The following is an 11,550-nucleotide window of genomic DNA, read 5'->3' as shown; positions in this document are numbered from 1 at the left end:
GCTGCTTCTATATAAATTTTTACTATAATCTGTGTTAGACGATGTTTAAATAAGTGACTGTATTTTTGCAGAGAAGAAAGCAGAAGCGGTTTATACTAATGCCAGGAAGCAATTGCTCATTTCTGCCGTTCCGCCTATCCTAATTCTCCATCTGAAAAGATTCCACCAGGTAAAGTCCCTCTCGTAGAACTACAGTCACTTTTACCATGTATAGAATATTTTCAGTGATTAATAACTTATTGAATTTAAAGAATTGTCATGTGGGATTTACTGCTATCCTAACCATAAGAGTTTACACATTTTTTTCTGGTTAAAGTTGTTAAATTCACAGTATTTTAAGATTTAGGTGGTAGAAACCTAGGAGATATCTTCATGGGTTATTAAGGGAATAAAAGTTTATTAAGAAAAAAAAAAAAAACACACACTTGCAAGCAGCAAAGTAGTAAAGTATACCCAGCTTCCTGAGCTCTTCTGGTCCCACTGCAAAGGGTGCTTGGGCTGGGCAAAGTGGGCCAGGGCCAAATGCAGTGAGGACTGCAAGGCGGCCACACACCCACAGGCCTCTACAATTGGATGCAACCTAAATATAATATATATATGTACATATATATATATTTATATATATTTATGACAGGCAGACTTAGACAGTGAGAGAGAGAGAGAGAGAGACAGAGAGAAAGGTCTTCCTTCCGTTGGTTCACCCCCCAAATGCTGCTACGGCCAGCGTGCTGCGCCAATCCGAAGCCAGGAGCCAGGTGCTTCCTCCTTGTCTCCCACGTGGGTGCAGGGCCCAAGCACCTGGGCCATCTTCCACTGCCCTCTTGGGCCACAGCAGAGAGCTGGACTGGAAGAGGAGCAACCAGAACTAGAACCTGGTGCCCATATGGGATGCCGGCGCTGCAGGCAGAGGATTAACCAAGTGAGCCATGGCGCTGGCCCCTCCCATAGTTTTAATACAGTGTCTTGTCTCAAATGAGTTTTTTATACTTTTTAAAATGATTTTAAAATTTCTCCAAAAGAATAGATAAGTGAAAATACTACAACATTTTTGAAAAAGTTATGAAGAGTTTTTTTTGCTACCTGTTTGAAAATAAACTACACAATAATTGAGAAAATTTGTTTGGAATGGTCAATAAAAAATGAGTAAAAGTTAAAGCTGCTATGTTATGATACAAGGAAAACCTCAAATCAATTGGGACTCAGGAAAAGCAGTGGGTGTTGGAGGGGAAAAAATTTAGAGTTTCACTCCACATGATATTTTTCAAATAAATTCTTTTAATTATTAAAAGCAAATTGTCAAAAAAGACTGAGAAAGCATAAAGGAATATTTAACCTGACATCTGTGTGAAAGACTTAATTTGTATAAACCCTTTAAAGAAATTGTAGGAAAAAAGATTGAGAGCTTTGAATACATTTGCAACATTTCAGGTGGTCAGGGGAAGATTTTTCTCTATTTTCACACCCCCTGTCCACAGAAGGATTAGACTAAGTTCTTGATTTTTCTGTAACCAAGGTTACAGAAACTCAGTGGAGGTGAAATGGGCATGCAGAGCAGGTGCACTTGGATCATGCCAGAATGCCAACCAGGAGAGGTACATCTGCAGGGACTCTCTGCCAACCAGACAGGGTCGTGCCAGATTGCATAAGTTAATTTCACAATGTACTTATTTTATATTTGGCACTTACTTTATATTTAAACATACTTATTTTATATCTGGTACTTGTCTCCCTACTTAGGAATGAACAACTTAAAGAAAGAATTCGTGTCCTTAAAAGGAAATAGTTATGGACATCTCTGTTCCTTCTTATTCTCAGGCTAAATGTAATGTCAGCAAAGCCACATTCTCATTCTTAGGGATTTGGAATTGTGGAAGCCACAATCCCTAAGCCACGTATTTGTTTCTAGTTTGTTAGCATCCCTAAAGGGCCTATTTCTCTGTAGTAACTTTAGAGCTGTGTATTAGAAACATCCACAACACTTAAAGGCAAATCTCAAACTGGATCGAGATCTTTGGCAAAAATATGTCAAATGATTAATATTGTAAGTACGTACAGAGCTCTAAAAGATCAATAACAAAAATAACAGGACCCTATAGTATCACAGGTAAAGGATATGTACTAACATGAAATGATCTCAAACATTGGTGGTCTCAGGTGCTTATGTAGATCACCTGATAAAGAAGGCAAAGCAATTGAATACAGACTAAGTTATTCCTGGGATGTGTCTTCATAATTACATGTCCTGTAATCCTAAAAATCACTTGGAAAAAATAAAAGTATATTTTTGCCAGAAAATTTATTTAATCAAAAAGTAAGGTTTTTTTTTTTTTTAAGATAGATAATAAATGGAAATGCACACAATTTAGAGTAAAATTATGGGCATGGTATGCAAATGAAAAGACCAGTTATTAAACACATGTGAAAGGTTGCATCTGTTAATTTTTGTGTACTCAATTCTACAATTCAGATTGAAATATCTTCTCATTCCAACCAAGTCCGTTTCTATTTATGAGTCTCCCATCGAATACCTTTCTCAGTTTGTCATCTAGTTTTTATTGCCATTACATAATGCAGAACATACATGTCTCAAAGTCTGCCTTTGGGAATTATAAGTAGAAAAAGAGAGCTTATTTAAGAAGATACAAGTTCATTTTCATTTATGTGAGTGTTATATATAACATCTACTTTTATTGATAAAATGTTTTGAATGTTTAGGGTTTTTTTCTTTTTAAGGAGTGAATATCATTACATTTTCGAAATGAAAAAAACATAATTAAATCCATTTTTAACCATTTTCTGCCTTGATTTTGATAAAACTGCCTAGAGTCAAGCTAATAGATAATAAATCATTGAATTAGGCCTGGAACACTAGGCCATTGACCTGAGTTAGATATATTTTCTCTTTGTAAAATAACTTTAATTTTTCAAAGACTTATTTTATTTATTTGACAGGCAGGATTACAGAGAAAGAGGGAATGACAGATGGGGAGAGAGAGTGATCTTCCATCCCCTGGTTCAATCCCCAAATGGTTACAAAGGCCAGAGCTGAGCCAAGCTGAAGCCAAGAGCCGGGAGCTTCTTCCAAGTCTCCCACATTGGGTACAAGGGCCAAGTGCTTAAGCCATCCTCCGGTTCTTCCCTAGGCACATTAGCAGGGAGAGCTGTATTGGAAATGGAGTAGCTGAGACTTGAACGGGCACCTATATGGGATGCTGGCACTGCTGGCGCTACAGACAGTGACTTAACCTACTATATGCAGTGCCAGCCCCCTTAGTTAGATACATTTTATGATACATGTATGTCAGTAGTTTAGCTTTTATCACATTGAACTTATTTTTCTGTGTTGAGAAGACACAGTGAACATAATTATTTCTCTTATTCTTCAGGGTAAAAATCCATATATATATATATATATATATGAATAATTGTTGCAGTAACAACAACAATCCCTATATATATATATATATATATATATATGAATGAATAATTGTTGCAGTAACAATTTATGAGACCTAACTTTTAATTTCATGTATCAATTTTGAGCTATTATATTTTTATATCTGAAAAATTCTAGAATTTCTCTTTTGATTTTAATTAATGCTTTATTTAACTAACAATTTAAAAATTATTTTTGGTCTTTTTAAAGGCTGGCTTGAGTCTTCGTAAAGTCAACAGACATGTAGATTTTCCACTTATGCTTGATTTAGCACCATTCTGTTCTGCTACTTGTAAGGTACAGTATACAAAGACTTTTAATTGCCTTGCAAATAATACTTAAATATATCCTATATATTGTTTATTAGTTGTTGTTGTGTTAAATCAGCTCTTCCCTGGAAAACAAATTTTAATAGTTTTAGTAACATGGGAGGTTTTACACTCAATATGACCTTTATCCTTTGACAGAATAAGAGAAAGTTGAAAAGATGAGTAAGGCATGACATGTAGTGGTCATAATGATCAAAGCTGCTTGTAAATGCTTCTAGAAGCTGATGGTTACTGAAAGAAGTGAGCAGGGTTCGTGCTTTCTTCTGTTCCTTGTGGGTGATCTGTGTAACCAGTAGTGGTTTTACCATTTGTGGAGTTCTATGTCTCTGTAAATCAATATGCTAGAAATTTTTTTTTTCATGCCATTTTTTGTGTACTGCTTGAAGAATTGTACATGTCAGCTGAGTATGATACTTGAAAATTGCTAATACTTTCATAATTATGTATAGAAAACAGACTTATTTATTATTGCTTCTAAACATGCAAAATCCAAAATCTGAAATCCAAAATGCTCTAAAATCCAAACCTTTTTGAGTGCCAACATGATATTACAAGTGGAAAATTCTACATCTGACTTCATCTGCTGTGTCAGAATGTCAAAATACAGGTGTGTTCCCTCAGAGGCAGCAGGTGATGGCTCAAGTATTTGGTTCCCTGCCTCCATGTAGGAGAACCAGATTGAATTCCAGGCCTCCAGCCTCAGCCTGGTCCAACCCTGGCTATTGCAGCTATTTGAGGAATCAGCCAGTGGTAGGAAGATCTTTATCTCTGTGTCTTTCTACCTCTCAAAGTGAAAATAAATAAATTTGAAAATTTTTTAAAAATACAGTTCAGCTGAAATGCTATATAAAATTATTTTCAGGCTAAGTATGTAAGGTTTATATGAAATTTAAATGAATTTTGTTTAGACTTGGGTCCCCAGCATATCTCATTATGTACATGGAAATGTTCCAAAATCTGAAACACTTCTGGTCACAGGCATTTCAGATAAGGAATATTCAACCTGTATTTACATGGAGGAGTTTCATAGGTGAAATTGATGACTTTTCTTCCTTGATGGGATCACAGTTATGGGATCACATATCCTGTTCATGATTACTGGCTAGAAGTCTAGGATTTGTGGTATGTAACAATGCTTATTGAACTTATTATTTTCAGTATATTGGCCAATCAAAACAAAAACATCTTAAATGCAATTTTCTGGTGCATCTATTTTATCTTCTATGGGACTGCCAACACAATCTATCAAATTATTAGCATTCATTATTCTTTTTTTTTTTTTTTTTTAGATTTATTTATTTGAAAGCCAGAGCTACACAGAAAGAGGGAGAGACAAAGAGGGAGAGGGTGAGGGTGAGGGTGAGGGAGAGGGAGAGGGAGAGGGAGGGAGAGAAGGAGAGAGAGAGAGGGAGAGGGAGAGAGAAAGAGAGATAGGGAGGGAGAGGGAGAGAGAGAGGGAGAGAGAGAGAGAGAGAGAGATCTTCCATTGCCTGGTTCATTCCTCAAATGCCCACAACAGCTAAGGCTGGGCCAGGCTGATGCCAGGAGTCTGGAGTCTTCTCGGGATCTCCCACATGCATCATCTGCCTTCCCGAGCACGTTAGCAGGGAGCTGGATCAGAAGTGGAACAGCCGGGTCTCGAACTGGCGCCCATATGGAATGCCAGCGTCTCAGGCAGTGGCCTTACCCACTACATCACAATGATAGCCCCTAACACTCATTATTAGAATTTGATAATGTGTTAAATAAAAATGAAACTTTATAGGCTGGCGCCGTGGCTTAACAGGCTAATCCTCCACCTTGTGGCGCCGGCACACCGGGTTCTAGTCCCGGTTGGGGTGCCGGATTCTATCCTGATAGCCCCTCTTCCAGGCCAGCTCTCTGCTATGGCCCGGGAAGGCAGTGGAGGATGGCTCAAGTCCTTGGGCCCTGCACCCGCATGGGAGACCAGGAGAAGCATCTGGCTCCTGGCTTTGGATCAGCGAGATGCGCCGTCCGCAGCAGCCATTGGAGGGTGAACCAACGGCAAAAGGAAGACCTTTCTCTCTGTCTCTCTCTCTCACTGTCCACTCTGCCTGTCAAAAAAAAAAAAAAAAAAAAAAGGGAAAGAAACTTTACAAGCCTTTTATTAAAGTTGTGAAAACATTTTAAAAGATTTATTTTATTTAAAAGGCAGAGCAACAGAGAGAAAGAGAAAGAGACAGAGACAGAACAATTTTCCGTCTGCTGATTCAGACCCCAAATGGCTACTACAACTCAGAGTGGATCAGGTGGAAGCCAGGAATCTGCAGCTCCATCCCCATCTCCCATGTGGGTGCAGGGATCCAGGCACTTGGACCATTTTTTGCTGCTTTCCTAGGTGTCCCATCAGGGAACTGAATTGGAAATGGAGAAGCCCTGACTCAGAACTGGCACCCATATGGGATGCCAGCACTGCAGGCGACAGCTTTGTTTGCTACACAACAACTCTGGCACCATATTCCAGTCCTTTGATAATACAAATTATCCAGCAGATAATAGTCTGGTACATGTTTTTTGTTTTGGTTTGGTTTGTTTTTTACATTTTGCACATGTACCTATGGAATAGAGTCCTAGAAATAGGATTCATGGATCCAAAAGTAATATATATGTAGCTCAGCTAGAGGACATGCAATATCCCTGCCTAGGAGTGGAACATTTGAATTGCCATGAGGAATATGAGGAATATGTAAGTATTTTCCCCACAGCATCAGCAGCTGGGGATCTTGTCAAGCTCTTGCACTTTTACCAGCGCAACAGGTATGGGAGAGTGTCTCAGTGTCATTTTGATATGCATTTCTGGAACCGTTGTTGCCACACAACCAGTTAAGCTGCCACCTGGGAAACCAACACCCACGCTGGAGCGCCTGGTTGTGTCCTGGCTATTCTGCTTCCATTGGGGAGGCAGCAGATGATGGCTCGAGTACTTGAGTTCCTGCCAGCTGTGTGGGAGACCCTGACGGAGTTCTTGGTTCCCAGCTTCAGCCTGGCTTAGCCCAGGCTGTTGTGGGCATTTGGGGAATGAAGCAATGGATGGAAGCTCGCTCTCTCTCTCTCTCTCTCTCTCTCTGTCTTTCTCTCTCTCTGTGTGTGTGTGTGTGTGCCTTCTGAGTAGATGAAAGTTAAATATTTTTTTTATAAAGAGCAAACCTCATAATGCAGTGAGGAGAACATGAATATTTAAAACTATGCATTTCTTTTATTTTGAGCAGGATGTATTTGCTTACTTTTCCTTACTGTAGCATTTCATTCAGCATTACTAACTTGGGTCTTTTTCTTTATTTAAAAGAATATAAGCGTGGGTGATAAAGTGCTCTATAGTCTCTATGGCATAGTGGAACACAGTGGCTCCATGAGAGGAGGGCACTACTCGGCTTATGTGAAAGTGAGAACACCCTCCAGGAAGTTATCAGAATATATCACTGGAAAGAAGACTGTGCCTGGTATGCCATCCTCAGTTTATTTTATTCTTGAAAACTAATGAATTTATTCATCCATTTCTTGAAGAGTTGTTATTACTTTACTGATACCTCCAATGGATTTACTTCGCTAAGGTTGTAAGGATTTCCTCACTTTCAGAGTGAAGTGCAGTGACACCAAACTTCTTAAGATATATGGGTGTGCATAGTAGAGTTGGAGTTGTACATTTGCTGGCTTTCCTTATGGATCCTCAAACTAACTTTGCCTTTCTCCCCCTCTTTTCCTTGGTTCTTTTCCCTGAACAATTAAGTGTTTACAAGACTAATATTTTGCTAGCTATTTAAATTAAAATGTTGGGGCTGGTGCTGTGGTGTAGCAGGCTAAGGCATCCCATGTGGGTGCCAGTTTGTGTCTTGGCTGCTCCTCTTCTGATCCAGTTCTCTGCTATGTCCTGGGAAAGTATTGGAAGATGTCCCAAGTGCTTGGGCCCTTGCATCCACTTGGGAGATGCAGAGGAAGCTCCTGGCTCCTGGCTTCAGATCGGCCTAGCTCTTGCCGTTGTGGCTATCTGGGGAGTGAATCAGTGGATGGAAGACCTTTCTCTCTGTCTCTCCCTTCATCTCTTTGTCTGTAATTCTACCTCTCAAATAAATAAATAAATAAAATCTGTAAAAAAGTCAATTAATTGAAATGTTACTAATAGAGATAATTGGTAATGTTCCCTATAATATTATACTTTGAAATAATCAGTTCCTTTTGGTATATGCTTAACCCAAGAGGGAAAAAAAAACTCCTGAAATGAGAACTAGCAGGAAGTTTGTAATGAATGTGTTGCTATCTATAAAAAACATACTTATTGTAAAATTGTACTTTTGTTTTGTTAGATGTGAAAGAACCTGACAATGAATCGGTGGGCCAGTGGATCCATGTTAGTGACACTTATGTGCAGGTGGTTCCAGAATCAAGAGCACTTAATGCACAAGCTTACCTTCTTTTTTATGAAAGATTATTATGAGTATTCATTAATTGCCAATGGTAATATTTAGATTACTTTTATTTGAATGCTGCAACACCACCAAAATATGTAACGTGCCTTTGTAGTCCTCTCTTCTGTAGGAATGGCATGTCCCTCATATGCTTCTGAACTTCCTCACCATTTTGGTAAGCCCTTTTAAAGTAAGGTCAATGTACTCAGTGCTTTCAGATTTGCATTCTTAACTAAGTAACTCAGAATTTACAGAAGAAGAAAACCCTCCTTTACCATGTGGCTTGTTATTACAGGCAGTCAGAGTCTATGTATATCCTATGCCATTGTTTACTTATTATTTTTTAAATCTTTTTCACCTTTTTTAGCCTTAGCTTTTTTTTGAGCAATCATATTTCACATTCAATGTTTAATTTTCATACTTAAACATTAAAACATGTAACTATGAAAGAAACATTGTTCATCCAGGTCCCACTTCCTATAAAGTCATCTCAGGGCTATCCAGTGGTATATGTGTACTGCTGCATAAGAAACACTGCTGTGATACATGAAGTAATGCCTAATAGGCATAGCTATCTTGTCATTTTGTATGATTCAGCCACATAAAAAGGCATCACTGTAATTTAAGTAGTGTGGATTTACCAATAATATATTGATTGGCCTCTTGCTTTGAGAACTTGAAAACATTTCATCAACATACCATTTGCAACCTACTCATGGTGGAGCTAGGAATAATTTACAAGTGGTTGTCCAGAGTCAAAATATAATTGTAGATAACTGTAAAATGCAGAATTGGTAAATAAAAGTAGATAATCCATATGAGACTGCAGGATAGTTTGAAATATAAACTAGCAAATTATATTTGTAAGTGATAGAGAATTATATTCTTAGACTTAACAAGGAAACATAATAAATACACTTTCTACCTCTGTATTTCAGTCTATGTTAAAAATAGTTTTTAGAATTTTGAAGTCACTTTTATTGTCTTCAGTAAGCATCGTTAGTAAGTTCATGTGAGTTTACTTTTATTTTCATGGGGCATAAAGTTGACCTTTCTTGTTTTCTTTTTAAATAATATGAAAAAGATGATAGTTTTTTCCCTTTAAATAACAAATTATTAAGCTATCAGAATTTAGCATGAAAAATACTGTTAAGCCTAAATTTTCAAAAACAATGGCTCCTTCACTGTCATATTCTTGAATCAAAACATTAACTCTATAATTCAGTCATTCAGATCATTCTTTCCCAAGAATGATACTACAGGCAAACACCAGATGAGTGCCTGGATCCAGTATGCTCTCCTCTGGAGAAGAAGGATAAGAATAGTGGGTGTAGATAATGTGTAGAAATATTTAACCAAGATTGGCCCTTTTTAAAATGTAAATGTATATGACATAATCAAGGTTACCAGTGCTGCCTTTTGATATATGGATGGATGGAATTGTGAGTAAGGTGGTAATGGTATACAAAATATAGTGCTTAAAAATGTCATTGCATGAATTCTCTTTTTAAGATATAGTACTTTTCTTGATTTTTTAAACCATGAGATAATGGAAGAATATATTTTTATAAGTTAATCTGGTAAGTCAGGTTGTATCTTATATAAGTACCTTGCAGTATTTTCTTTTTAAGTATAACCAATTAACATTGAAGGATCACAGTACCGGAGCAGTGAAATTTTTTAGAAGTATTAATAAATTTCTTCATTCAATTCAGCTATTTTGGTAATAGCAACCACAGTCCTCTCCAACAAATGTAAATATTAAATCACCTCATTTTTCTCGTTGAAAAGATACTAAAAAACATGCACTTTTCATTGACTAGTCATCTGTTTCTTGTCATACCTACTGTGGGCCAGGTACTGTACTGACTTTTACCATTCTGTAAAATGGAATGACCTACCTAGGTTTTAGGCATTATTCCAGAAGGTACATGCAAGTAAGACACATTTATTTTCATTTCCTTAATATTAAGTGAACTAATGCTGAATTTTTTATTGCCTAGGACTACAAGTTTTTTTTTTCTTATCTTCTGAAGATGGATAAATTTGGTTTTGATACCCAAAAATTTCCTAAACATTCTTTTGTAATAGAGAAAGTATGCTGAATTACACATTGGCCTACATTAATTTTTTTTTAATTTTGATTATTTCCAATGCATATTTGTAAGGATATTAAATTGTGAGGCCATTAGCATAACAATAGCTTTTGGGTCACCTCAGGAAATAGTATAGATGAGTGAGAATGTTTACAGACCATCAACTCAACTACCATGATGCTTGACTGAAGGAATTTAAGAAGCATAGCAAAGATGTTTACTAGCTTTATTTAGAAACTGGTTTACAGGGTATATCGAACCTGAATTCCCCCTTGTTTTTCCATATTTAAAATGATAAAATTTTGCTTATGTGCCAATTATGTGAATATTTTGACATAACCAAATATACATCTATACTTAAGATTTTTATTATTTAATGTTTTTAGGAATTATGTGAATACTGCCTTTTCAGGTGGCCAAAGAGAGTGATAGTTGATATCAATAAAAAAGGTAGTTGACACCTGTTCTTATTTTAAATGTACCAACAGAGATATTTTACTACATTTAATAGCTGTTAGTGTGCATGTGTGATTTTAATCATGATTTTTATACAGTAAGTGAATAAAATTTCCTGAACATTAAACTGTGAACTGTATCAACTCTCATATAATTTTTGGAAAACAAACATCTTAGCTACTTTTCTTAAATTCATATTGATAATTTATTTTTCTGCATGATACCTGATCAAATAAGCCTCAACCAAAAATGTAATGTGCAGTAAAATTGAGCGATAATATCTAGCGCATTATTAACAGAGCCTATTTCTAGGTATTTAAAATGATTTTGTTCACATAGAAGTCCTCAATTTAAATTTGTTTAAAAGATAGATGACTGTATTTTCAATTTTGAGCAATAAATTCATGTCATTCCTACTGTTTTATCTTTACTTTTTTGCAGTGTTTTTAGAAATCAGCTATGTAACTTATTGAGCATTATTTTGATGTAACTGTACAAATATATATAATAAATATTAAATTCTTATTTATGTTACAAAATTGGCCCTGGAGTTTTTGCAGTGCACATTATTGACAGCATATTTTGCCTATCAATACTGTATTTGTTTATGTCTTAGTCTTCTTGGGATGCTGTAACATAAATAGAGTGATTTCTTAACAAGAGAAATTTATTTCTCACAATTCTGGAGGCTGAGAAGGTCAAGATCAAGGTATCAGGTTGGGGGTGTAGTGAGCCTGTTTGCTGGTTCATAGACTGTGCTTTCTCTCAGTGTTCACATCTGGGGAAAGGGATCTCTCTGGGGCTCTTTT

General features: G+C 36.6%; 1 protein-coding gene across 7 annotated transcripts in view; it reads left to right on the top strand.

Moving 5' to 3' along the window:
* USP45 (ubiquitin specific peptidase 45) overlaps window positions 1-11,226 on the top strand; it is a 77,619-nt gene extending 66,393 nt beyond the window's left edge. For all 7 annotated transcript variants that reach the window (XM_062186540.1, XM_062186543.1, XM_062186544.1 and 4 more), the window contains 4 exons: window positions 72-169; window positions 3,647-3,733; window positions 7,073-7,226; window positions 8,088-11,226. In XM_062186540.1, coding sequence (XP_062042524.1) covers window positions 72-169; window positions 3,647-3,733; window positions 7,073-7,226; window positions 8,088-8,218 — 470 coding nt within the window. In that variant the 3' untranslated portion in view covers window positions 8,219-11,226. The remainder of the gene's footprint in view (window positions 1-71; window positions 170-3,646; window positions 3,734-7,072; window positions 7,227-8,087) is intronic.
* The last annotated feature ends 324 nt before the right edge of the window (window positions 11,227-11,550 follow it).

The sequence above is a fragment of the Lepus europaeus genome, chromosome 3 (assembly GCF_033115175.1).
Source record: "Lepus europaeus isolate LE1 chromosome 3, mLepTim1.pri, whole genome shotgun sequence".
Lineage (NCBI taxonomy): Eukaryota > Metazoa > Chordata > Mammalia > Lagomorpha > Leporidae > Lepus > Lepus europaeus.
This window is presented reverse-complemented; position numbering and strand designations above follow the sequence as displayed.